The sequence below is a fragment of the Dicentrarchus labrax genome, unplaced genomic scaffold, assembly GCF_905237075.1.
Source record: "Dicentrarchus labrax unplaced genomic scaffold, dlabrax2021, whole genome shotgun sequence".
Taxonomy (NCBI): domain Eukaryota; kingdom Metazoa; phylum Chordata; class Actinopteri; family Moronidae; genus Dicentrarchus; species Dicentrarchus labrax.
Genome location: NW_026136721.1, coordinates 3757431 through 3784890, shown reverse-complemented (window position 1 = coordinate 3784890; position 27460 = coordinate 3757431). Strand labels below are relative to the sequence as shown.

Genomic DNA, 27460 nt, shown 5'->3' with positions numbered 1-27460 from the left:
TTCCTCCTCTTCCTCAGTCCGCTCCGCTCTGTCTGCGCGCACTGAATCCAACATGGAGTAAGGAGGAGATGGGGCTCGTCCGGGGCCATCCTCACCGATACCAGCGCACCATTTTCGGTCACCGCATTCCAGCCCGGGCCGGCGGGGGAGGAGGTAGAGGAGGAGGCGGCGGAGGCGGAGGAGGAGGAGGAGGAGGAGGAAGACGAAGAAGAGGAAGAAAAGGCGTAGGAGGAGGAGGAGGAGGAGGTGGAGGAGATCGGATGCGCCTCTTCTGATGCGCTCCATTAACTGAGGAGTAAAAGGAGGAGAAGAAGAGGAGGAGGAGGAGGTGTTGGAGGAGGAGATCCGAGAATACATCGTCGGGATTCACGAACCGAACTCAGAGCGGGAGAGAACCGGATCCTGCCGCTCCTGCCGCTCCTGCCGCTTCTGCCGCTGACGGGCGAGGAACCATGAAGACACCGCACTGTGCAGCCGCGGCGGGAGCTTATTGTTACCGGAGGTGAAACGGAAAAAAATGAGCGAGGACACGCGCCCAGACGAGTGAGTACCCCCCCCCCCCACATACCCCTGTACCCCTCAATGATACCCCCCACCCCCCCTTTCCCTCCATCATTGAGATCCGACCGGCTGCGCGCCGCCGCTGAGCTTTGAGCATTGATCACATGGATCGGTGCTGATGTGTTGTGATGAGGGGGTGCAGGGGCCCTCCTCATCCTCCTTCCTCTTCCTCCTCAGGGAGAGGTGGGTTGAGGTCGGAGAGAGGAGGTGATGGACGGCGGGGACAGAGGAGGTTTCTCTTTATTTCCCATGTTCCCATGTTGTCCTTCATTCATAAAAACACTGGCAACCAGGAAAGGAAGGTGTTCCTCCAGCGGGCTGAAGCAGCGGCTCTCGGCCCCTCTGACCCCTCAGAATGAGGCCACTGTGTGCTGTGAGTCACCATCAGGGAGTCTACAGGTTGGGAGCAGTTCAACCAAGTCTTATCCCCTCTCATGAGACTTTGTTGAGGCCCAGAAAAGTGAAATTAATTTGAATTTTAAAATGCTTCAGGTGAGGTGAGACCATAAAATGCGATCCATGAAGTGAAGTCTGGTTCCCCTCTGTGTTTATGGTCCATAATCAGTCCCTCACAGGCTCTTTTTGGGGTCGAATTATTTTAAAAACTAGCAGGCAGTGTGCTCCAGTGAGAGTAAAATCACAGTTTGGAGGGTAAATGTGACACAGTCGCGTTCAACATGTCTGCGTATTCCAAACTAGAGACAAGGAAGTGAGTTCGGTGACGTATGGCTCGACGGTTTTGTGCAGGAAACAAACGATCGGTCAAATTTGTGTAAAAGCCGCTGTGATTTGAAGTTGGTTGAATTTTTTGCGATTAATGGAAACATTCCCTCAGACGGCCTCGTCAGCGCGGCGGCTGTGGAACGACTGTAACTCTCATTCATCTTGCTGTAAACATATTGTCCTGACATCGGCGTTATATATCAGCCATCGGCAGCTCTGCTCTCTAAACATCAGCAACGTGACGGGAAAAAAGGATTCTGTAAGTCGTTCAAAGGAGAAACTTATAGTATCACAAAGTCATAGTTTGACATACAAAGTCAAAGTTTCTCATTTTAAAGACTTAACAGAATCTTTTTTTTCTCCCCGTCACATTGGCAGAAATGAGCTTCCGTACGTATCAGTCGACCATTACAAAGGGAAATGAAAAAACAGGCAGAGAAAAAAGTCGGGAAACATTTCAGATGAAACTTTATTGGCAGTTGTCAAAAGCCAGAAACGTCTGCAGTGTGAGCACCTGGCTGCTGCCGCTGTTACCTGCTACACAACTACTGTTTCTATTGTTACATTAGCTCTGATACAACTACTGTACGAAGTTCATTGATTTTATTTATAGATCATCACACACAGGAAACATGTGTCCAAAGGATGAGATGTTACAGTGAAAACACTTTATTTCCAACATGGCCCCCAAAAGCTGTTAGAAGACAAAAGCACATTTCCACAAAATCTAAAATACTTTCATCAAAAAACAAGAACAGCTAAAATAACAATGCTGCAAATTTAATTGATCAGTCACAAAAAAAGTCCTCACCTGACTTCTATAAGTCGCTCTAAGACTTGATGTGTAACAGAGGGCTGTTCCACAAGGACGCCCATTTCGAGAAAGTTTCTCATTATTTTAGATACTAAGTCATTATTTTGAGAAGGTTTCTCATTATAATGACTTACAGAATCTTTTTTTCCCCGTCACATTGGCGGGAACGGGCTTCCGTAGTTCCACAACATGGTACCTGTGTAAGAAAAGGAGATTGTTATTCACTGGAGGCCCACTGGCCCTGGTGTTATAGTGCGGCTGTACGAGTATGGACCGTTGTTATCTGAGAAGTATTGAGGAGCACAGCCGCTGATAATATTGTACATATGAGCTGCTGTTGTTCTGTGTTGGTATCGACTTTCTGTTGTAGTCGATACCGACGCCAGCGAAATTCCACAATTCTCGAAAAACCCAATTCTATACCACCGGTAGAAAACCAAAACAAAACAATAAATCCTCCAACATGCACTCCTTTATTCAAAACAGTACAAACAATGACAACAACAGAGGCCTTCCAGTGAAAAATGAAAAGGAACAACTACTCCTCCAATCAGAAGGTTGGCGGTTCGATCCCCCGGCGCCTCCCGCTGCGTGTCGAAGTGTCCTTGGGCCAGATCCTGAACCCCAAATGACTCCCGATGCTGTGCCATCAGTGCCTGTTTGCTTTCCACTCGTCTCAACCTCAGTTCTTTACTTCACGTTTTAATGCCTTTCTGTTGTAAAATCCCAGCGCAGACCGGAGTCGCACCGCCACTCCGTTTCTATCACAGCTGTGCTTTTTGTGGCCTGTATCATACTCGGCCTGTATTGATATCAGTCAGTATTATGGAGGAGTCCTCCTCTTCCTCCTGTGCGACCCCTCGCCTCAACCAAACAGAGTCATAATGCCAAAACTTGTTGCCGTCTGAAAGGTTCTTCGTCTTCCTCTGGCATTAATGGCAGCAGACGTGGGACGAGATTAAAGTTTCGTGTCATAATTACCAATAATCATAAAAATATACTTCAAGTAGAGAAATGTGAGGACATTGACGATTATAAAAACAGGCACCAAATGTGGCATCGACGTGGTAGTAACAGTTCTTGTGACATCCCTTAACTGCTACCAGTTCTAGCACCGCCACCACCGGTGATACTGCCACTGCAACTATTTGTACCGCTTCTGCCCTCTAATCACTGCTTTTATTACTAATGCTGGGTATGATTATAGCTTTCAGGAGGCAGCAGGCAGGGATGAGCAGCGAACCGTTATCTGAATAAACTCACAGACTTCAGGCATCCACATTCTGTTGCTTGGTTGTAAGAAAAGCTGCCGAGTTTGAATAAACCGCTCAGAAGACGTTGGCTTTGAACGCACCCACAGAGTCCTGAGCAAAGCTTTGTCGTGGGCAGCAGGTAACCTGACGAAGCAGGCTTCCTTTTCTCTCGACAGCCCGGAGCTGTGCACACCCCTGCAGGTAAACACATGACTCATACGGCCGCGTACAGCCAAATAATAGGCTCAGCTTGTGAAATGTTTACCCAGAGTGCACCAGGCTGCAGACAGAGGCTGTTCTATAGAAAAAAGGGTGTGATTTCCACTGGGGTCACTTATCAAAATCCTATTTTTGTCCCTCCTTCCATAGCAGTCTCAGTGTGATTTACCTTTAGCATTAGTTTTTTTGCCCGGGGCCTGCAGACAGGCTGAGCTAACCCACTGATTGGTGGAACGTGTACCCAACCAGCTACTCCTCAACCCCCCTCGACAAGCTCTGCACGGTCCAGTGTGTAACACTGAGGAGGATCTATAGTCAGAAATGGAATTTAATATTCATAGGTATGTTTTGATTAGTGTTTAATCACCTGTAAATCATTATTGTACCTTAGAATGAGCTGTTTTAGCTTCCTTCCATCAGGTCCGCCATGTTGAACCTCCATGTTTCTACAGTAAGCCAAACAGGACAAACCAAACACTGGCTGTAGAGAGGGCCGTTTGTAGCTTCTCCCTCATACCTGGAAGGAGAGGGCGAACGACGGAGTTGCAACTGCAGCGCTAGATGTCACTAAATCTTACACACGGGTCCTTTAAAAACACAAAGTCAAAAATCAGCGAGTAATGAGCAGTGTTCTTTTTAGTAGATCTGGGTATGCTTCCAGGTTTTGAGTCAGTGCAACTGTAATCAATGTACAAATCTGTATCTGAAAGCTGCGTGTTTCTTCTGGTTGTTGCTTTTGTAAAAAGGAGGTCAAAACCTGATCCCGGTTCTCTCGAGCGATGGAGACGAAATGCGGACGTTATCCACGGCTGGCAACTGTAGGGAAGCACTTTTGCATCCATCAAAACCTTCAGAACCAACTTTTTTTCCCCCACGTGAACTCTGGACAATGTCTGGTGAATCAGGTCCTGATGTTGAGTTTCCCTCTCTCGCCTGTGCAGCCACACTTCAATGGTGAATAGCAGTATCTTTATTCCTAACATTCATTTATCTGCACAGATCAGTCATCCAACAGTGGTTTTCAGATGAACCGTGATGACAAATAGAAATGCATGAAAAACTTTATGCAACTTTGTGAGAGCAACGTTCCTTTCTTACTGCTTTAACAGGTAAAGCGGCCATTTTGAAGAGATATATGTTCATCAGTAAAACAATGTACACATTTTAAATATTTTATAAATGAGACTAAACTAAATCAAGTTGCATCATTAAATAAGGACTAAAACTAGAGATAAAAGGCCTGCTGGTACATTATGTGACTGTTTGTGCTGTCCTGTATTGTCAAGAAAGACTCCTGGAAAATGTCCTGGAAAGGTCCTGGAATATGATTTCTTAAGGAGTGAGAAACCTGTCAGTAGTTTTTGTTTTTGGGTGGAGGACTGTTGGTTTTTTCGGGACTGTGAGGGACTGAAATTCTCCACTGCTCCTCTCCAGAAGTGTTTTTGTGGGGGTGTTTTCTATTGATCGGGCAAACCGATGCCCCCAAACCAGCCAACAGAGAGCTGTCGATAATGCCAGAGGGAGGGGAGGGGGTTGAAAATGACATTGAGGAAAGGTCGCAGGCAGCAGTGGCCCCACCCACACAGGACAACATTGATTTTATATCAGTGCTGACCTCCATCTGAGCTGCTGGTGCCCGGTGACTGCAGCTGAGGTGGTCGTAGATGTGGAGGTTATGTCACTATGTAACGAGGCTCTGCGATAATTCAATGATATCATTTAGATCATTTATCTTCTCTCAGCTGTGATCAGAAACAAATAAATGACTTATTTAAGTTTCACTTTTACACATAAACAGTTTAGTGCTTTTAACACAAGATTGATTGGTCAGGCCCCCCATTAAGGGTCGCCAAAGTTTCACAGGGGGTCACAAGCTTTTCTTGATTTTATGGCGTGTCAGAAAACACGGTAGGCCGATATCTCTGAATTTGGTTCACTTCTGTAAAGAAGTTACAGTAAATTGTCTAATAGAACAAGACAACACTGAATCTAAACAGGACACAATCAAAATTAACAATAGTCTGGATCCGAACATGTCACACAATAAGACAAACAAACGGTGGATCTGTGCAATAACCGAACTGAACTCCTCCTTCACCTGGAACGGCGAGTTTTTGTGTCACCGTCAGAGCGGCAGGCGATTGGCCGGCGTCCAACCGGCAACGTGACGCCACTAATGGAAGATGGATTTCCTTTAGGGTCGACTCGGTTGTACCGCACGGCCTGCAGATCGACTCCGCTCACGTTTCACACATCCGGTGACAAAAAAAACAAAAACATGAAAACATCACCCAGCTGGAGGTCAGCGAGGGCGTGTTGCTGTTGTTTTTCGGTCGACTTGGTGAAAGTACAGTGGCGGTCTTTGTGATGGGGCGAGCGAGGGAGGGAAGTCATTGAGAAGTTTGGCAGAGAGCGAGCTGATCGCCATCTGCTGCTGCTCTCTGCTGATCCAGACCTCCGAGAAACAACATTTTCTACGCTGATGATGATGATGATGTCATGAGCCCGGATGGACAGTGTGTGTGTGTGTGTGTGAGTGTGTGATTGTTGACAACACGTGTGTTCCTGTGGGCATTGTGTGTAGTTATGTACTGTGTGTGTGTTTGTCTTTCATGATGATGGAGCAAACAGACCACCAGAGGCTATTATCTGAATCTCTGGTCAGCTCCCACAGTGTGTGTGTGTGTGTGTGTGTGTGTGCGTGTGTGTGTGTGTGTGTGTCACGCTGTTTGTTTAAGTGCTCTAAGCAGCCGTTTCATTACCGTGTCCTCTGAGGACGGGGCTGTTTGAGGGCAGGGATGTCCAACTATCTGTATTCTGTTTCCACTGCAGGAACCAAGTAAACTGTTTTTTTGGGGACTCGGGAACCTCACCTGCGCTCTGACCGGAGGAACCAGGGACTAAATTTAGTTCCTGGCATAGGCGCCACTATTAAAGGGCTGAAATGTTATGATTATAGTGCCGTCAATATCCCACTGATCTGAGTTCAGTAGCAGATCTGCCATTCGGTACCCACATATTGTTGTTAATCGTAGGCTAATTAGTGTTTTACTGTCCTGAGATCAGTGGAGAAACTTCACTGCGTCTCTTACATGAGCTCAACCTTTCCTGTTATTTTTTACAGGGTAAAATTAGTAAACTGAATTAGTTTGTTAAATTGGGAAATTACGGATGGATTTGTTTTCAGGTGTTGGGTAACTTTTTTTTAAAAACAACCAGCAGATTGAAAACTTATTTTTAATAATCTGGAAACTGTGCTGACTTTTCTGGTGTTTTTTGTGACCTCTGCTGTTTCATGCTCTCTCTCTCTTTATGTGACCTCTGCTGTTTCATGCTCTCTCTCTCTCTCTCTCTCTTTGTGTGACCTCTGCTGTTTCATGCTCTCTCTCTCTCTTTGTGTGACCTCTGCTGTTTCATGCTCTCTCTCTCTCTTTGTGTGACCTCTGCTGTGTTGCTGATGTGTTCTGGGTCGACTAACCTGCTGTTTTAGAGCAACTCAGTAAAATGTGCAGTGTTTTTTTGGATGGTCTTTGTGTCAAGTAGTTTGCCTTTGCCCACCCTTTGCACGGTGTACTCTCTGCTAGATGTATGTCGCTGTGATTATTTTCACTTTAAGCTCGCTATAAGGTTCATTATTAGAAGGTAGGTCAGCTCAGTTTATATGAATTATTAAGGGTAAAATCCCCTCTGCTCCACACTGTCACACCAAACTCCATTCAAAAAATGGCTGTTTTAAGGAAGTAAAACCTTTATTTCAGTGAGACTCTGATTCTCTTCAATCTACAGACACAATCTGCTCACATTGACTCAGTAACATCATTAACTAACCTGTGAGGAAGAGTTGGACACAGACACACTCACTGACTGTCTGTCATTAACTAACCTGTGAGGAAGAGTTGGACACAGACACACTCACTGACTGTCTGTCATTAACTAACCTGTGAGGAAGAGTTGGACACAGACAGACACATATTGACTGTCCGGGTCATTTTCATCCTAAAGTTACTGTTACAGTTTTTGTTGTTTGACGTATAAAATGCGACGCAGCAGCTTTTAGGAACGGTGTCACTCAGCACTTTTACAATGTTAGTTTCACCCAAACATGGGCGTGGTTGTTCTCATTTATGTTCAAAATCAATTAACCCTTCCTAAGCCCCGCCGCTCTGCGCTCCAGTAACAGCTGAATAAGCCTCGGTCACCTTCCTCCTTACCTGTACTAAGATATGCTGCGTGCTAGGCTAATCTATGTTATAGAAACAACCACATTTTGAAGATTTATCTAATTTACGTTTTAAAATTAGCATATCTTAGTATCTGAATGGAGAAAAGTTGACTGAGGTTTTACGGGCTGCCAAGCTTGCTCAAATGTTATTTAAACTCTGTGTTTATCCTTAAAATTTACCATATTTTTCATACCTAACCACAACAGAATAATAATACATGAACAAGTGAAAATACCTCTTAAACCCTGTGCTAATGGCAGCTTTCATTAGTGAGGCTGGATGTCGGTCAGAATATTGAAACTGAAGTAATTTTTTACTTTTTTACTGCCAGAAACTGATCTCTCAGTCACTGTGAGGCTCTGACAAGACTTTGACTTACTTGCATCTCCCATTGTGGTGAGAGCACCAACCTCTGTATCATGAAACCAGTTCCAGCTCCAAGTAATTGTTTCAGAGAAGAGAAGACGGTAACTGGAGTTGTGTAAATGATGTCTGAGTCACTTCTGATGAACTGTGAGAGAAAAACATGAGGAGATGGACGGATGACATCACCACACCTGCCCGGGTGGAGGTGGGCGTCGGACATTATAAACCTCTGACCTTCTCTTTATGAGCCTGACAGCACTGAGACACCTGGCGCACACACACACACATACATCCCCCTGAAGGTCTTTCCAGGTTAGAAAATGTAGGTTGAATGTTAGTGGGAGGACAGCTCTTATCCACTGTCTGTGTGTGTGTGTGTGTGATATTATATAACGCACACACACATTGCCAGGGATAGGCTGTCATTCGGGTAAATGTATGGCTGCTGACTGGAACGTCCTTATTGCATTTTTTATGATACACTTATTAAAGTCGGTTATATCAGTTGTTCCCAACCTTTTCCCTTCAGGGACCCCTTTTCTATCAGTCAGTAAACTGATTCAGTGACATATTTTATAGATATTTCATATTATATTAAAAACTGCACAAACAGTGAACTCAGTAACTGCAGGAAGTTTGTGTAAAACCAGAGATTTGGAGGAATTTTGAGCAGACAATTTGCATTACTTTAACATTACCTTTCTTCACTAAAGTGAACCAAATGCTGAGATGTAGGCCTGTTGGAGCTTTGGCGACCCCCATGTTTGTAGTCACTGGACTACATTGTACAACAAACGATTAATAAATAACTTTGATAATTGATAAATGAATTAAGAATATCAGCCAGTGGTTCCTCCAGTGTCCCCAGTGTGAGGATTGTCTCTGTTTCAACACAAACTGAATTTCTCTTTATCTCCTCTGAGATGTAGTGCAGTTGAACTATAAAGTAGCATAAAATGTAAAAATACATGTAAAAATAGATACAGTACAAGTACCTTAAATTTGAGTAAATGTTATTTTCTGGGAAAAGGACTCCGGTGGTGACAGAGATTTACTGACATACCTCTAGTGGCTGAATAATGATTGTGTGTTATGTCACCGGTGGGAAATGATTAAAAAACCCTGGACTGACTCGACCAGTCTAATGATAACTATAGACTGTGTAATTCAATATGGACGTAGTCTCCGTGAAGAGCCATTGTGAAGCCCAGTTGGATCGGCTTTGGCCGTCTCGCCATCTTGGCAGTCCTGATTCCGCCAGCTGTGACGGCACCTACCTGTCAATCAAAGCAGCAACAGCCTAAGTTATCATATCATTCATGTTTCCTTGAAAACCTGGAAATTTAGAGACTAGTTTCCCCTTCTTAAAACCACCAAATAATTAATAAAAATAACTTCTCTCTTATATATAATTTTAAAAAAAAAAAAAAAAATTATTATTTTTTTTTTTTAAAAAAAATAAATTAAAATATTTAATTTTAACTTTTTTTAAAAAAAAAAAAAAAAGGTGGGGGGTGTAAAATTTAAAAAAAACCTTTAAACAATCAAGTTTGTTGTTGGGGATAATAAATACATGCACAGTGATGTTAACAGTACTTACAACAATAAAATCAAGTCTACTTGATTTGAACTAGTGCGAGGGCTACCAGTAATTATATGACCTTTTGTGAGGAAGTCCTCGTCAAGAAGACGCCTGGAAAATGATTTCTCAAAGAGTGGGAACCCAGTTAGAGACTAGTTTTCCAGTCATGGAAACACCTGGAAGTTCATTAAGATAACAAAATATCCTGTAAAGTTTATGTAAACCTGGATGCATATTTTATTTGAAGCTCGGCTTGTTGGTAGGGTAAGATGATTCTTCAAAGCAGGTTTCTGCAGGTACTGACAGCTATTAGGACCGCTGACTAGCTAAGAGCAGCTAGTACGATTAACATATGCAACAGCGCACCGGTAAGTGACTCCCTGTGTTACAAGAGAAAAGGTCCGTGTTGCAACAATCCTGTGATACTTTCGTCCTGGTGACCAAGCGCAGCTCAGGAATGGAGTTTTATGTAGTTTGTATTTTTCTGCGACTATCAGACTGAGACTCTTCACATCGACTAATGAGTCGACTATTGGGGGCCCTTAACGAGTAGAAATAAAGTGGAATCGTCCTTTGATTTCATGGCCAGTAGTTGCATAGATGAACCAACCGACTGACCAAAAACTGACTGCAGGTCTGTGACAGAAAACTGTAAATGCTTCATTTCACATCATCAGTCATTTTGTAAGTGAAGGTGTCACTGTTTGCAAATGGAGGATCTCTCATTTTGGAACCAAACTCCAGTATATAGTCCCTCCTGTGTGTGTGTGTGTGTGTGTGTGTGTGTGTGTGTGTGTGTGTGTGTCACTGCACGCTGCCGGCAAATGCAGTGATGACTCATGCTAGACACACACACACACACACACACACAAGCACCATCTGTTTGACAGGCAGGCTGAATCACACGGCGGAGGGAAGCAGTGTGTGTGTGTGTGTGTGTGAGGCTGGAGACGAGGCAGGCAGCGTCTCTCCCGCCTCTCTTCGGCCCGTTAGGATGTGGCGTCGGCGGCGTGCAGCAGCACAGCTCGACAACCTGTCGTCAACGGAGACCGCTGTGACACTGTGACCGTGGAAACAGGATGTACGAGAGATGTCGGAGCACAAAAGGCAAGACGGAGAGAGAGAGAGAGAGAGTATTTTTTTTATTTTTAATCCCAACCTTCGTATTTTCTTCTTTTTGTATTTTGCCTCGACGCTGCCGTGTTCATGCTTCCATGTTTTTCTGAATGTGAAGATTGAGTCTCTGCTGGCGGCTCAGACCGGACGATGCACAGGGTCTGTCTGGGGTTTCTTGTGTGTGTGTGTGTGTGTGTGTGTGTGTGTGAGAGAGAGATCACAGGTGAGTAATGCTATGTTCGGTGATGACTCGCTCCAGAGGCGACGAGAAGGACAAGGCCACCCGGCTGCAGATGCTGGCGGTGTTACGAGTTCTCATCGTGCAGCAACCTTTCGTGGCTGCAGATGAACAAGGAAGCAACAAAACCTGCAGTTCCTGTAGCGTCCACTGGAGGCTGGCTCCAGCAGTGAGTCACTCTCCATAAGGCCCCAAATTAAATTGCCGTCACAGGCGGCTGGTTTCAGTAAGTCTTCATTCAGCTCCACCTCTTTGCCCATTGTGGGATTAACACGGGAGCCGGCGGAGTCAGGACTGCCAGGATGGCCGACCACACTGAGCTTCACAACCTGGGGGTGACGTCATGGAGACTTCGTTTTATGCAGTCTATTGTTCTCGTTTCCCTCTCGTTTCCCTCTCGTGCTGCCTTTATAATTGTCATTATAGAGAGAGAGATATCAGTGAGTCACCACAGGAGTTCTATTTCCAGTGCCTGAATTGGACCACTCAAGGTACCACTACCTTCATTCAGCACGACTAACCACAACTTAACGTTTGGCATTTTTACAAGGACATTATCAGCGCTGTTTCTTTAGCATTAAGCTAAACGCAGTTACTCAGGCGTCATTTTATTCCATTTCAGGCGCTGCCTATTTCCAGTGGTGGAAAGTAACTAAGTACATTTACTCAAGTAGTGTGTACAAATACAAGTACAAATTTGAGGCACTTAACTTGAGTATTTTCCATTATATACTACTTTATACTTGTACGTTTATTTGAGAGCCGTAGTTACGAGTTACTTTGCAGATTCGGTTTTTACATTAAGAAACGTATAAACGTATAAAATATAACACACTGTAAAGATCAGACCACTGGTTCCCAACTTATTTTGGCAGGACTGCAGCAAATCGGGGGCCAGTTACACCATTGGTTGGTAAAGTGTGCGAGTTCGTACTGATTTTCTTTGATTCGTTTCGTTTTTGTTGTGTAATAATGTCATTTTGTAAATTTGTATTTAGGTAAAATAGGGGAAGACTGGCTTCCTTCCTCTCCTGTATTGTAATTACTGTCTTCTATTTGTATGTATTTTGCTCTGTATTATTGTGTAAATAAATAAAAACTTGCGCACCAATCAGCTTTGTGTGCTCACCTCAGCACACGCTAACAGCTAAAAGTATCTCACACTTGTGAATTCTGCATCAGTCTACATTTTGTGTTGTCTTCGTGCGGCAGCTAGACCGAACCGTGACTCCATACACAGCCATTACATCCTACCAATCATCAGGTTGTGTACTTGTGAAATAAACTATAGATGAATCTGCACTGTGAAAGCTTCATGTAGGTAGCATCAACCCTGGAGTGTGTTTGAACCTTTCTGAACATTTTGTGTCTGGATCTCTATCATGCTTTTAGAGCTTTCTCTTCATCGCAGAGTATCTGATGGTGAAAATTATTATCCATATAGATTTTAATCGTTTTCAAAATGACAAAAAGTACATTCTTGGAAAAATGTGCTTTGGTTCCCTCAGCTGGCCGTCTTGCTAACTGCTTCTCTCGCGCGTTGCAGTGACAGCTACATTGTGCGCGTCAAAGCGGTGGTGATGACCAGAGACGATTCGAGTGGCGGCTGGTTGGCGCAGGACGGCTGCCTGAGCAGAGTGGGCGTGTGCAGGCTGCTGCCGACCGAACTGCTGGGACGCAACACCTTCCTCATCCACGGAGAACGCCTCAAAGACAAGCAGGTCGGTCCAGAAGCATTTTATTGGAATACAGACAATGAGATGTTTTCTCTTTTTGAGTCTCCCATCTTTGCAGCTCGCTGTCATGTTTCTGAACTTCATTTCCCAGAAACCACCTGATGATCAAACAGTTTCTCTAGATGGCTTTTTTCTTTCTTCTCAGTAGTCCTGACGTGATAACTGATCCCCACAGAGAAATACTGATCCTTCCTAAGTCCTTCCGGCCTACTTCCTCCTTTCCTTTACTTAGATTTGCTATGTGCTATGCGTTGTCTATGTTGAAAATAAAACTACATTTTGAAGATAGATTGATTAGCAAGGTAATAAGTTTCCAATTAAATCTTTTAACCATCATTTAAATGTGGTCTTTTCAACATAGCCTAGAAGAGAGCATATCTACAGTAAGTACAGGAAAGGAGGAAGTTGATCGAGGCTTGATCAATTCTTATTGGAGCACAGAGAGAAAAGGAGCGGGACTCAGGAAGGATTAATCGGTCTGGCCCAGTGTCGGCTCATACAACCCTCTTAAATTCAGCCCAGATACAGCAATGAATAACAGTCAACAGGTGGTCCAGATCTGGTAGCCACTTACGGCCCATGAAATAACCACATCTCAGCCAACTGTCTCACTTTCCTCCCTTGTCAGCACTGCATGTGCAGTTATGTTTAGAAAAATAGTTAAATGAGAAAATGCTGCCAAAAAACACAAAAAACTGCTGAAACTAGTCTGTACATAGGCCAGAGATATGGATATGTCATGGGCCATATGTAGCTACCAGATCTGGACCACCTCTGGACCGTAGCTCATTGCTGTATTTGGGCAGAGTGTATGGGTCAGACCAATTCTGCCATGTGGATGTAAACATGTCAAAGACTTCACTGTGATAAAACCACATTGAGTGTCTTCATTCGACCTCGCTTGATGTTTCTGTGTTGTAAAATGCATCATCAGTGGTCACTGTAAAGATAGAAAATGCTGAGAAGAAATACTGTGTGAACAGAATTTGTGAACATATTACACATATTTGTTAGAAGCGCCTGGTTGAGTTGCGTTCACTTTCTTTTGAACTAGAAACTTTATTATACAGGTCGTAAAATGTTGTTTGTTTGAATTGTGTCCAGGTGATTCTGGAGTGTTTCTTAAAGAAGGATCTGGTCTACACGAAGGCCACGCCGACGTTCCACCACTGGAAGGTGGACAACAGAAAGTGTGGTCTGACCTTCCAGAGTCCGGCCGACGCCAGGGCCTTCGACCGCGGGGTGAGGAAGGCCCTCGAGGACCTGACAGAAGGTACGCACTGGTCACACACTTAACTGTAGCTTCACACTTGAGGGATTAAGGACCCACACACTTTATTTAAGTGACACTACTGCAAACTACAGAACTTGATCAGTAATCTCAGTGCTCACAGAGGAATAGGCAGTCAAGCGTATTTAGCCAATTACTTGTTCATGTCATACACACCTGATATATCTGACTGCAACAGGTGGTTTGATACTCAGACCCATAAAGGGCTTTTCAAAAAGTCCTAGCCAGGTGATTGGATGAACCATATATCACATCTGTTCTGTTCTGTGCAAACTTCAACCAGTCGGATCAACGGACCATAACGTAGTCAAACATCGGAAACATCAGAAACCACGGAGGAGCCATCTTGGATGTTTGAGGTCAAGGTTGGGTTCCTACTTCCCAGTTCAGATTGAATACACCAATAAACCACGCCCATAGCTCAGCTCGTAGCTGCCTGTAGTTCCTCATATGACGCACATTGTTCCGGTACCGGTGCCTGAAATGGGCCAGTACTCACAGGTTCTGTTAGTTCTGATTTCTGGCCACATAACACGTCCTATCTGTGTAGAACTGATGAATGCTTAGGTAAGACAGTAAAGAAGCTAATGTCCTTTAAGTAGACCACCTTGTTGTGAAGGATGCTTTTGATATGAGGTCTAAACTGAGATCTAAACCCAAACCTGCATCTTTAAGACCTGGATCAACTGAACTGGGCTGGTACTGGTAAATTTTAGACCCAACCCAAAGCCAAATTTTTGCTTTATTTCTTTCTTCTTTCTATTAGTGACTGTTAGCTGGCCAGCAACACATTGGCTACACTACAGTTGAAAATAGCCAAACCCAGACCTGGACCGTGATTAGAGCCACTGTAGCCTTGTACAGCAAACCACTGCGTCCCGACCGTAGTGAAAGCAGCTGGTGAAATAAAAAGGTTCCCATCGTACTGATCCTCCTGTGTGTTCTCCAGGTTCGACCACGTCCTCGTCCACGCTGCAGAACGAGGCGGAGCTCGGCGATGACGACGTCTTCACGGTGAGAAACTCTTCCTCCAGCTGTTAAAACACTGACGACTGAGGATGCGGTCGAGTTCTGAGTGCCGTTTTCATTCCTTCTGTATGTTGGTGACATGTAGAGGATATATACGGAGCCGTCATTTTTTTAAATGCATCATAATTCACATTCCTGGATAGAAACTTCCTTATCAAGCTTTCCATATTGTATCAGGAGGATTTCTGTTTGACGATAGGGAGCAGGGAGGAGTTCAGACAGGAGGTGCTGTTTTTGTTTGCTACGCGTGCGATTCGTGGGGTGTTAGACAGGAAGGTTGACGGACAGGAAGAGTTTGGTATCCTGTGGTGTTTATGAACGGACACGCGTCGCCGTCCTGTTTGGGGTTTGGTTTTTGTTACCGACCCAGGAGCAGCACACACATATACACCTCACCGTCTTTCTGTCAGGAGTTTGTCTGAGACGCAGACACAGTACACGTAAAAGAAACAGCAACGTGAACATCTCTGAGTGGATAGGCATGACCCAGCCTTATTGGAATGTTTGAGTCTGGCCTTCAATTTTTTATTAATTATACAAAAAGTTTCTGCTATTTTCACTTTATCACAGAATTTAATTGTATAAACGCACCTAAAAACATCGACATTTTTTGGAAAAGCTGCCATGAAATCAGGAGGCCTTCGTAATCCTGGAGGGAGTGAAAAATACACCAACCAGCTCTGCTTATACAGATGCGGTAGGTTTGTGAAATAGTGAAGCACTTGTTAATGTGCGTGTGCAAAGGTGGCAAAAGTACACACATTTTTTACTCAAGTACCGAAACTTGTGTTTGGTTTCTCTGAAGGACGTTTCTAACTTTTGTTTCTGTGCAAAGCGAACTGACATGAGGAGTCTCCCTCTCTCGTCTGTTTCATCTTATTACGTCTATCTATGCGGGATATGCACCGGTCCTGATGTCTGGAAGGTGTGCAATGATAAAAAATAATAATAATGGATAATTCGCCTCATATGCATTAAAACTAAAGAAACAAGCCTGTTAAATGTAAGGAGTAACAACTACAGATATTTGTGTCAAAATGTAGGAGGCAAAAGTAAAAAGTTGTAAGAAAAAACTACTCAAGTACAGTAATGTGGTATTTGTACTTGGTTACTCCCCACCTCTGACGATTTCAGGTCATTTGTGTCTAATAAACACAATGCTGTGCACGCTGAACACACTGCACGTTGTTTTTCTTATTGTATCTCATTTGTTTTTATTATTTTGTTCCAGGTTAAATATTCTGTGTGTATTCGTGTGTGCATGTATATGCTCCACCCCCCTAAAACCAGGGCTCCCTGAAAGCCACAGTGTAATTTGTACACTGGTCTGATACTGTGTAACATCTTTAATATACCGTACACAGTGCATCAACAGATCTCCATCCTCAGTCTGATGAAGGGACCGACTCCTGCTCTCTGCTTCCCTTTCCAGTAAAATGTTTCCTTATTTCCAGCGGCTTCAAAGAAACAGGGTGTATCGTTTCCGCAGGATGTCCAGTGCTGGAGGAGAGAGTCTGACCTGTCAGTAATCCGTCACTGAGCCGCCTGTTTACATAGCTGGCCTCATTTAGTGGAAAGCCGGGCCGACTGAGGGGAACGTGGCTGCACCGCCCCGGCTGCAGATCATTCCCATCCGTCCTGTCTACACCTCTGAAGTCTCTCTGAGGAGGAGGAAGAGGAGTTAGACTCGGAGGACAATGAGGATGTAGATCAAAATCCGTCAGGGGTGAATAAAATCCTCCCTGTCATGATGCAGTGCTTCCTCTGGAGGCCCCCGAATAACAAAGGAGGTCTGGACGAACTGGTGGAATGTGTTTGTTGGAGGTTTTTAGGACAGGACAGGACACAACAGGAGTAAAAATGATGTAGTTATGTAACTTTGGAGATTTTGAGCCCTGAACTACAAGAATGTGACAACATTTGAACACAGGTTGAATATTTCAGAATTTGCAAAGCTACAAAACAGTTTAAAATGAAATTATTCTGACGTTTTATCAATACCATGCTATAGTATGTATGCTAATACACAAAGCTACGGTCTTCAACCATGTTCCAGTACTACAGCGGCCGAGAGGAATCAACAAACTGCAAACACGATGGTAGTGAGCAGGAACAGTGCTGAATGATTTGGACTATTATTGCAATAACACACTGATACCATTCAGTCTTATGGAGAAATGAGTCGACTTCTCAGTTGATTTATGAGCTCAGTAAACAGTTTCCTGATGAGTTTCTGGTCTCAGTCTCTAGTTTCAGTCTTCTTCCATACAGCATGATGTTCATTTAGTAACTGATGGTCCCATTTAGAGTAAAACAGACCATAAAGCAGGGTATGCTTTAGGGCGGGGCTACCTTGTGATTGACAGCTCATTCTCAGTGAGTCCGTCCAGCTCAACACACCAAACTCAGATCAAACTGTCAAACAGTGCTGATCAGATATGGATCCAGATTCTGTTGTTGACTATTTCTCTCCTCAAATCTGTTCACAAACACATTTTACTGTTTATCTGGAACACCAGATCGTGTGTGAGCAGGAGAACCGCCATTGTTTCCTGATACGGACGAGTTGAAACTGGGCAGTCAATGAGAGCAGCTCAACTTGCTGCTGGCTGCGACAAACTGTTATGGTGACGACTATAATGCCAAACTCAAGGCTTCAAAATAATAATAATGGGTGACATGATAGGTTCACACTATGTTCCAAACTGCAGGTTTTTTTTACTTCAAATTTCTGGCTAAGGACATATGAGAGAGTCAAACTTCAATGCGACATTGACTTGGTGGTATATCCCAGTTGTATACATACTGCATGCAATAGTCTGTGACTTCACATGACTCTCAATGAGTTAAGAAGCTGGTACTGTTTTTGCCCAACTAAGGATAGCAGTTGTGGTCCGTCTAAAACTACACCTGCTGCCCAGATTGTGAATAAACTGGCTGTGGACTCTCATGGTCCTCAACATAGTGCTATATAAATCTCACAAAGATAAATGTATGTCCGCACTGAATGAAAAGGCAATCCATCTCCATCTGAAAGAGTCAACCTCATGCTAGAGGAAAAGTCAGGGCATCACCAACGTCATCCTCTGGGCACGATGGAGAGCTGTACCAAAATCTAATCCAATCCAATATTTGGTGAGATATTTCAGTTTGGACTAAAGTGGTGGACTGACCCACATCAATAGAGCAAGGCCATTAGTATGGCTAAAAGCACTGTTTTGATTCAGGGTGGCCCACAACTGGGTAGCTGCAACACAACAGAAGAAGAAAATAGGATATGAACTGCAACACAAGTCAAAGTAGCTGAGCTTGTCTGAAGGTAGAGGTGTTTAAATACACTTGAAGATGGGTTGAAAAACCGTCATACAATTTCAGCCCAGTCGTCATACAATTCCACATAGTTTGGTGCATCAGGGCACTAATAAAAGAGGAGACGAAAAGCCTGTAAACAATGCAAGACCCCAGCAAATCTTTTATAAGGGCGAGAAATGTATTCACCATGTTTGTTAGGCCTTAAAGATGCCCACATTGCACGAGGAATTAATGGGATTTCATAGGCAAAACAGCTTTTTCCTGAAAACTGCACAGCTGCACCTAGAAATGTGTGAAAGCTGTTTGTTCTCGGCAGGTTCCTCAAGTTTCTGGTGTTTGAAAAAGTCTTCTTGTGTGATCCGAGTGATCCACATGAAAGCTGCGGCTTGTGTCAACCCTGAGGATGACGCAACCCGACACACTGCGCAGAGCGCTCGCAGGGCCGCAAGGCCGGGCTGGGATTCATTTAGCGCAGACCCAATAAAAACACAAAGACTTCAGAGACGTTTCTGCCACGCTGCTTTGGTTCTTGAGGTTTTTCTGACTTTTTCTCCCCCCTTGTTTTTTGTCTAATTGCACACAGAAGTCTGGTGGAGGGTCAGAACACATTGAAGTGAAGCTCAGGTGGTTTCAGAGAGGAACCGAGATCTTCTGATACGTCACATGAGCTGAAAGAAACAAGACCAAAGTTGTAATTTGTTATTTCCATAAAATGCTCTGTGCCAGTAACAGTTGAGCCGAGCCTCGGCCAACTGCCTCCTTTCCTGTACTTAGATATGCTACGTGCTAGGCTAATCTATGCCAAATCACAACAGGTTGTTAGCATTGTCGTTGTTTTACAGCTGTGTATTGATACAGTTTAGTATATGTTAACAAAACAAAGTCACAAAGTCTATTTAGTAGTTGTTCTGGAGCTTTCAATCAGAGCACATGCTCTTCCTCAAGAGATGGAGATCGCCCAGATGTCATGGAATTGTAGATGTTCAACTTTTAAGCCAACATGGACGAGACAGCCTTTAAGTGGTCATAAAAAATGTCTTCTACGTCACATCTTCACAGAATGACCCTTTAACCTTCCTCCAGGTTGTTCACACAGTCCTCACTTCTCTCTTCTCTGTCCTCTGTCCTCTTCCTCCAGACGGCCACCGACAGCTCGTCCAACTCGTCCCAGAAGAGAGAGCCGGCGATGCACACGCTGGCCCCGCCCAACTTCTGTGAGTCCCGTCGGCACCACTGCATCCTGGGACATTTTTACGAGCAGCACCGACCCTCCGATCACTACTTCCTGGACCAAGTGAGTAGAGACTCAATGGCCCACGATCCAAGTCAACGTGACTCCTTTTGCAGGTAGATTGCAGACGGTAGAAGAGTTGGTGAAGTTATCAGAACATTATAAAATACTTGCCTCATCATCGGGTACCAAATGTACAAAGAAGTGTGCAGGCTAAAATGTTTCTCCAGCCGCTCCAGGTCTTTGAACAGCTTCCTCCTTTGAAGTGAGTAATTGTACCGTAATGTGTAATAGGTATCGGACATCATGGTGTTTTGGTTCTGGTAGTGAAATCTTCTGAGTGATAGTAGAAAAAGTATTTTAACAAGAACTTTAAATCATAGGTGATGGTAACAGTGTAATTTTGCTACTAATGTATTATAATAATGTAAAGTCCTTAGTTTTTGGTTAAACAATTTGACTTAAAGGTGGAGTTTTCTTTCAGTGTTACTCACCCAATCACACTGTGTTAAATGCATTTCCGTCTCCATAAGCTAAGGAGACGGATAAGCTCCAAAGCTGATTTTTAGAATATTTTAATTCCAGCATTGTTTATCCATGTTTACTTGCTAACAGTCTTCTTCTTCCATTACCTCATTACCGCTACCTGTTGATCAGTGGAACAGTGAGAGACCTCTGGCAGGACTGTGTGTCCTCATGTACACGAGATAAACAAAATGGGGACCCACTCGTAGAAAAACCCTTTATTGCTACAAGAAGTTTCAATGAACTCAACTGGCAGCTGTGTTTCCTTGTTTCTGCTGACCTCTGAGTTTCCATCTGCTCTGTGTCCCTGCAGGCGGTCCACATGTTCCCTCGTCACGTCAGCTTCCAGGTGGAGGAGGAAGAGATCGTACGCATCAACCCCCGCGAGCGCACCTGGCTCACCGGCTACGAGGACTACCGCCACGCCAACTCCACACGTGACAAACTCACCCAGCCTGACAACCTCGACGCCTACGTACATTTTGCAAAGAGCGAGCCGCCCAAACACGACTACAGCTACCCGTACCCGCTGAGCTGCGACGTGCAGCGAGTCTGTGACGGCAAACCCAGTTGCCTGGAGCTGGGCAGCGGACACAGAGCGGTGGTGACGGTGCAGCCGCGAGCCCTGCAGCCCAAAGGCAAGAGGCGGAAGGAGGACGGAGAGCGCTCGCGCTGCGTTTACTGTCAGGACATGTTCAACCATGAGGACAACGGGCGGGGCCGCTGCCAGGAAGCACCTGACCCCATTCAGACCTGCATCAGGCGGGTCAGCTTCATGTGGTGCGCAGACAGCCTGCTGTACCACTGCATGTCGGACCCGGAGGGGGATTACTCGGACCCGTGCTCCTGTGACACCAGCGACGAGCGCTTCTGCCTGCGCTGGGCGGCGCTGGTGGGCCTGTCTCTGCTGGCGCCCTGCATGTGCTGCTACGCCCCCCTCAGGGCGTGCTACCGCTGCGGCGTAGCCTGCCACTGCTGTGGCGGGAAACACAAAGCTGTGGGCTGAGGCGTCGCAGGCCCCCGCCCTCCTCACAGCGAGACAGCAAAGACTCATGGGAGGAGGCAGGGAATCGGAGGCCGCTGTGATTTTTACGTTGTTTTTTTGTTGTTGTTGTTTGTCTCGTCTCCGATTTCCAGATGGATGAGAAAACGAACTTTGTCTCAACAGATGGAAGAAAAAAAAGGTTCCCTGTTGTTTTTTGTTTTTACGTCTTTTGTGACATTGGGAACCAAACATGGCTTCCAATTCTCACAAAGACCGAGCAAAGAATATTCATTTCTATATAGAATTATATATATATAAATATATATATATATATATTTATATATATATAAAAACAGGTACTTTATATTTTTACACTCATGTGTTTTAAAGGCTTGAATATGTCATTTTTTCAGCGTTGTGTGAGGTCAGTATGAATGTTGTGTTTGTAGAGGGAACTGCAGCTGCGAAACATTTTAACCTTAACGCACAAAATCAATTCAGACAAAAATCACATGTTGAGACAGCTTCACCTTAAAGGTTGAGTTCAGTTAGATGAGATCAATCTCATGTCTGTGTACGGAGCTGGAGTCGGGATGTAGTTAGGCCAGCTTAGCATAAGGACTGGAAGCAGGGGGAAACTGCCAGCCAAAGTTCAAAAATATACCTAAAACATAAAGTTATTGTGATGTAGTTTGTTTAATCTGTAGACAAATTTGTATTTGTGGTTTTAGACCAGGTAACTTTTTCAAACAATCAAGTTTGAACAAATTTAAAATGACACGCAGGACAACTGTGTGACACCACACGGGGAAACAACGTAAAGGTTATTCTAAAGGTTCAGATAATCGCTCTATAAATCTCATTCACATCTCATAACTTTCTTATAATGAGGGAAACTAACAGAATTCACCTGTATTATAGGGTCAGGTTCAGATATTGATTGCTTATTTCTCGCAATCCAGCTGCGGACAGATCATTTAATGAGATTTTATCTAATCTATCAAGCCTATAGAGTTGGACCCTTCTCTGCTGGATCACAAGGCAAACAAATGATCACGTTGAACGAATGAACTACAAATAACAGTGACAACCCTGCTAACTGTCTCCCCCTGCTTCCAGTCATTATGCTAAGCTAGGCTAACCAGCTCCGCACCTTTACAAATAGTTTCAATGCTCTCATTAAATTCTCAGTGATAAAGCTGTTTCTTTCTTTGTGATTTCACACAGTTCATCCAGCCGTTAAGATGAATGTTTCGCACTGCGTCGGCAGCTGCGGTTCCCCGATGTTCAGCAGAGGCACTTAACCGGTCTGAAAGCTGCTCTGCTTCCAGCAAACTGAGCAGATAAACCAGTAAGATGGCAGTTCCCAGTCTCAAATAGACCAGAAACACAACATCTGGTTGTTGGTCAGAAGGTTGGATTTAGTTAAAAACTAAACACAGTTTGCACAGTGGAACCTCGTTGAATTATCTCCTCTAGTCTTGTTGTGTACTGGTCATACTGGTCTGTCTTTACTGGTTTGTGGTTCGGAATTTGTTTGATGATGAGAACAAAAACTAAAGTAAGAGTAAAGCTAAGACAGATACTTATTAGGTGTGTGTGTGTGTGTGTGTGTGTGTGTGTGTGTGTGTGTGTGTGTGAGGTTCATCAAGAATGTATCTGAGACTGACTGTCGAAGGGCTGGATATCAAAAATGATCCTTTTATTGGTATAAATAACTAAACTAAAAAGCGTCAGAATATTTATATATATATAGTCTGACGGTTATAAATTAACTCTCCACAGACTTCTTTACTATTTTTTAACAAAAAAAAATCTTTAAAAAAAAATGGGACTAGCCTTTAGAATTGTACCCCCTTAAAATGATTTAAAAAATGTTTCAAGGTAGTAAATGTGTTGTTGGTGCTCAGCCGGAGCCTGAGGGGAACTCACAATGATTTTATGAAATGAGCACAAAGTCTGAAAATGCAGATAAAGAAAAACATCGAATAAAGTCACAACCTAGAACTATAGAAAGATCTACATACTAACTATATTACCTGTTATATTAAACCTCTGTGTCAGATTATATTGTTAAATTATTTCCCTGACACCATCAATCAATCAATCAATCAATCAATCAATCAATAAAATCAAACTGTATTTCTATAGCAGCTTTCATACAGCTCCACAGATGATTGACAAAATGATAATGAGACAGAACGGAATAAAAATGTAATAACTTTACAGCTCTAATGATAGTATTTAATAAAAAGCGATACTTAAACTACTAAACAAATAAAATCAATAAGTGGCGGGTCGGACATTAGAGATTAATAAAGCAACACACATCCTCTGATTACAGATAATCAGGATTGATATCTCCATTTCTTATGTAAATAAACACAATCCTAACATTTTAATCAAGCGTGTTTTTACTACTTTAAATCCTGTTCACCAGTTCCTTTTCCACCGTTGCTCGATAGAGCGTCGACAGACAATACAGCGACGCCGCACTGGTTGCTGGGACACGTCAGCGTCGCCATATATTGGAGCATAATTCGACTCCACGTATGTCACAAACCTTTAAATATATAAATTACTCAATGAAATCGGTTGAGAAACGTAAACAGGGTTTCGAGTATCTTTGGAGGTAAACAAATGGATCCGATCCAAATAGTCTTAAACCTCCAGTTTAAGATTTTGTGCTCATTTCACAGAAACATGTGAGTCTTTGTTAAAGGTCCAGTGTGTAACAGGATCTGCTGTCAGGAGTGGAATATAATATTTATAGTTTTCATTAGTGTTTAATCACCTGAATATAACAACTGTTTGCGTTACCTTAGAATGAGCCGGATGTTTCCACACTTATTCCGAAGAAACGGACAAACTAAACTGTCTCTATATTTGACTTTTCAAGAGTTTTGTGTCCACCAGAAAGTGAGGCGAGGTGGTTGTAATCTGCAACTAGATGCCACTAAGTCCTACACACTGGTCCTTTAACATACTGAGGTCTGAACACTGAGTGGATGCGATTCTCCCAAAGCTAAAACTAGTGTAATAAGCTACAGCAGTTCTGTATGGAAACCTCTTCATCACCACAAAGAACAAAGCGTATTCCTTCTTTCTTCTTTCATTTTCTAGTCTCTGTCTTTACTTAACACTAAGTTTTCTTTTTATCGCAGGTAGTAAATTCCATGATCACGTGAAAAACTACTTTTTTCTAAACTGAGATTACGAACCTAAACGAAGTGCGACCGTTCGCTGTGATGAAGCAGCTCTCACAGTTTGTCGTGTAGCTACAGTTTGTGTCTTAAAGCTGCTGAACATTTTCCAAACCATCAGTTCTTAGTTTGATTTCCTTCCTCCGAGGCGGCCATCGGTCTCAGCTGAGTTTCTGACGAGCAAGAGGCTTGAAACCAGTTTTTTTTTTTTTCGCACTTGTTTAGGACTTGGCCATCGGTCTTGGACGACGTGGCGGCTCTCGCAGCACGTGACCTCCGCTGGCTGCATAACACCAACATGGCGACGACCAAACTTTAAAACAGGACTCCACAAACTAATGGGTGACGTCGCTGGTGGTTCACACTGGGTTAAAACAATGGGAACCACTGGTTTGGTCCTTTAAACGCACAAGAGGAAGACTTCAATCTGTACCAATGGCTGCCTAGAAGGTTTAAAATCAATAATTATAATAATATATAAACTAATGGTTTGATTTGAAGACAATTTGTATTCTACAGTCGACAAGATAAAAAACCACCAGTACTCTACGTCTGTGTCACATCTTTGATTTGAAAAAGAGACTTGAGGCTCAGTGGAGCAGCAATCAGGAGCGAAGGCCTCTGTTCTAAAGCTGTCGTCCTGTCCGTCCGTCTGTCTGCCTGTCTCACCTCTCTGTCCTCTTCCTGCCGTGTTTCCTGTCAGTCAAGCTTCATGATACTGCTGCCATTCGTTGCGGAGAAGATTCCCACGTTTACTTTTCTATCTGTGGCGAGGAAAGTGAACCAAAAGCGGTTTGTCTGTTGGACGCAGCGTCTTCGGCCTGCGTCCACTTCAGCTATTAAAGGAAAGTGCCTGAAGCCTCCTCTTCATCTATGTCCTGATTTCAGAAAATAATTAGTGTAAAAGAAAAAAAAAAAAGTAAAGGTTGAATTCATTGGTTTGTCTTTTTTATATAATTCACATTTTTACCTATGTAAAAAACAGAATATATATATATATATGTATATGTATCAAGTGTATGATGTACATTTTCAGTTCTATTTTTTTATTGTTTCTAATATGATGGATGTAAATCTCTTCTAACAGAAAAAGAGACAATGAGACGTGTATAAATACAAATACATCATCTGGAAACTCACAACAGCCTCGATAGTGACATTTACACGTGTGTGTGTGTGTGTGTGTGTGTGTGTCTGTGTGTGTCTTCCTCCTCCTCTCCTGGCGATGATGAGGTGGGTGTTTGAAGACTCTCTGTAAGACCTGTAATCCAGAGCGTCCCAAACATAGATGTGTACACACATAGATGCCAGATTGTCCGTCGCCGCCATAAAACTGGGGAGCTGTACCGGCACGAACAGAGGACAACTCATTGAAATGTTTCCCAGCATTTATTTGCTCCTGCAGAAGACAATATAGCACATTAATTGTCCCTTAAACATGCAGAAATAACAGCATTTACACAGGAAGTCGATGTGTACGTTAGTCACATGGACACGGTGACCCGCTGTCAGAACAATGGCGGCAAGAAACTGAAACTGAAACATCAACAGAACTTAAATATTAACGTTCAAAATGAAACAAAACATACTAATAACGACAGTTAACAAGCAGCATTTTCACAGGAAGACAGGAGGAGCTATGGAAGCCCGGGAGGTACAGAAGAGTCAAAGTTCAGACAACTAATTTCCACAGGAAATAAAAGAAAATAACAGTATATAAAAATAACTCAGTGAGATAAAATTCACACTCAATGAAATCATTAAATAATAAATAAAAATCACAAATGCAGATTGAAAATAATAATTAAAGTCATTTTTATATTCAACTTTTAAATATTTAATTATTTTCTACCACTATTATTAGTAATTAGATTTAATTTTAGTTTATTGTTTTGCATTTTCCTTTGTCACACACACTCTAGTTCTTACTGTGCACATTTCCACATTCAGGATCCTGTTTATGGCCCCAAAAGGAGAAATTAAACAATTACAAATGAAAAAAGTTATTCTTTAAAAGTTTTAAATGGTGCATTAAAAGATATTAAAATAATGTTCAAGTAAAATATAAATGTATAAAGCACAAAAATACAGTCAGTGATCTTTCTCTGGCCTGATGCTCACATTTAATGGTAGAAATTTCCACACAGGTTTCTCTCTGAGCTCCTGTCCCGGGCAGCGGGACCGGGCCCCCCGCGAGCCCGGAGGCAGCGGGACCACTTCAGTGCTCAGTTTACAGAGAGCTGAGACACGACTCAGGATGTTATTTAACAACAGAAAGAGAGAGGGACAGACAGGCGAAGGGAGAGGCCGTTTCCCACAATGCCTGTGGACAAACGGAGGTCCTGTATGTGCGTGGGTGTGTGTGTGTGTGTGTGTGTGTTGGGCGGGGAGCGATGGTGCAATTGTCTGCTGCAGCTCCCTGTTTGTTTGTGCTCTAAATATCCGAGTCACAAACAAACAGTTGGTGCCAAAACGAGAGTGAGGTCCTCACGCTATCTTTCGATGATCTGGATCTGTCGTCTGACGCAGGTTGGAAAAAGCACAAAACTTTAAAGCTGCATTATGAAGTTTTGACCACTAGGGGGACAAAAACCCCCAAAAACAAACAGCTGAAGTTTGCAGCCAGTTACGCGTGCAGTCGACGGAGATATTATTCACTCACTTTTCTCTTCAGGTAGTCGCACTGTCCGTCGGCTGCTTGGTGCTGAGAAGGTATTCTGCCCTCCAGAGGCTAACCGCAGTAACTACACTAACACTGAAACTGTCCAGTTCGTTACTGATAGAACAGAAGTTATGTGCTTAAATATGTACTCTTTAAGTCATTTTCATGGCTTTAAAATTAAGACCAATTATTTGACCTATGACCCCCCCAAACTGCATATAAAGGTAGTGCAGAGACAGTCTGAATTTGATGTTTGATGACATTAAATCTGTATTTCTTATTGATTCATGTATAAAGAGTTGAAATAGACGAGTAATTAAGAACAAAGTCCAGCACGTCTAACCTATCAAGATGACTTAACATATTTGTTTTAATTGTATAATTGATGTAA

General features: G+C 43.3%; 1 protein-coding gene across 2 annotated transcripts; it reads left to right on the top strand.

Annotated features, from left to right (window-relative positions):
- spred2a (sprouty related EVH1 domain containing 2a) lies at positions 1 to 25549 on the top strand. 2 transcript variants are annotated; one of them, XM_051386424.1, is made up of 6 exons: positions 1 to 543; positions 12642 to 12816; positions 13936 to 14104; positions 15072 to 15136; positions 19602 to 19757; positions 20533 to 25549. In XM_051386424.1, the coding sequence occupies exons 1-6, from the start codon at positions 518 to 520 to the stop codon at positions 21223 to 21225; spliced, it is 1284 nt and encodes a 427-aa protein (XP_051242384.1). In that variant the 5' UTR covers positions 1 to 517; the 3' UTR covers positions 21226 to 25549. The 2 variants fall into 2 exon arrangements, with proteins under 2 accessions (XP_051242384.1, XP_051242385.1); XM_051386425.1 differs by lacking the exon at positions 1 to 543 and adding an exon at positions 9699 to 10848.
- Positions 25550 to 27460: the final 1911 nt, after the last annotated feature.

Coding starts and splice junctions, on each gene's coding strand:
- spred2a (XM_051386424.1), top strand. CDS start 518: ATGAGCGAGGACACGCGCCCAGACGA. Junction 544..12,641: donor GAGGACACGCGCCCAGACGA/GTGAGTACCCCC, acceptor CGCGCGTTGCAG/TGACAGCTACATTGTGCGCG. Junction 19,758..20,532: donor ATCACTACTTCCTGGACCAA/GTGAGTAGAGAC, acceptor GTGTCCCTGCAG/GCGGTCCACATGTTCCCTCG.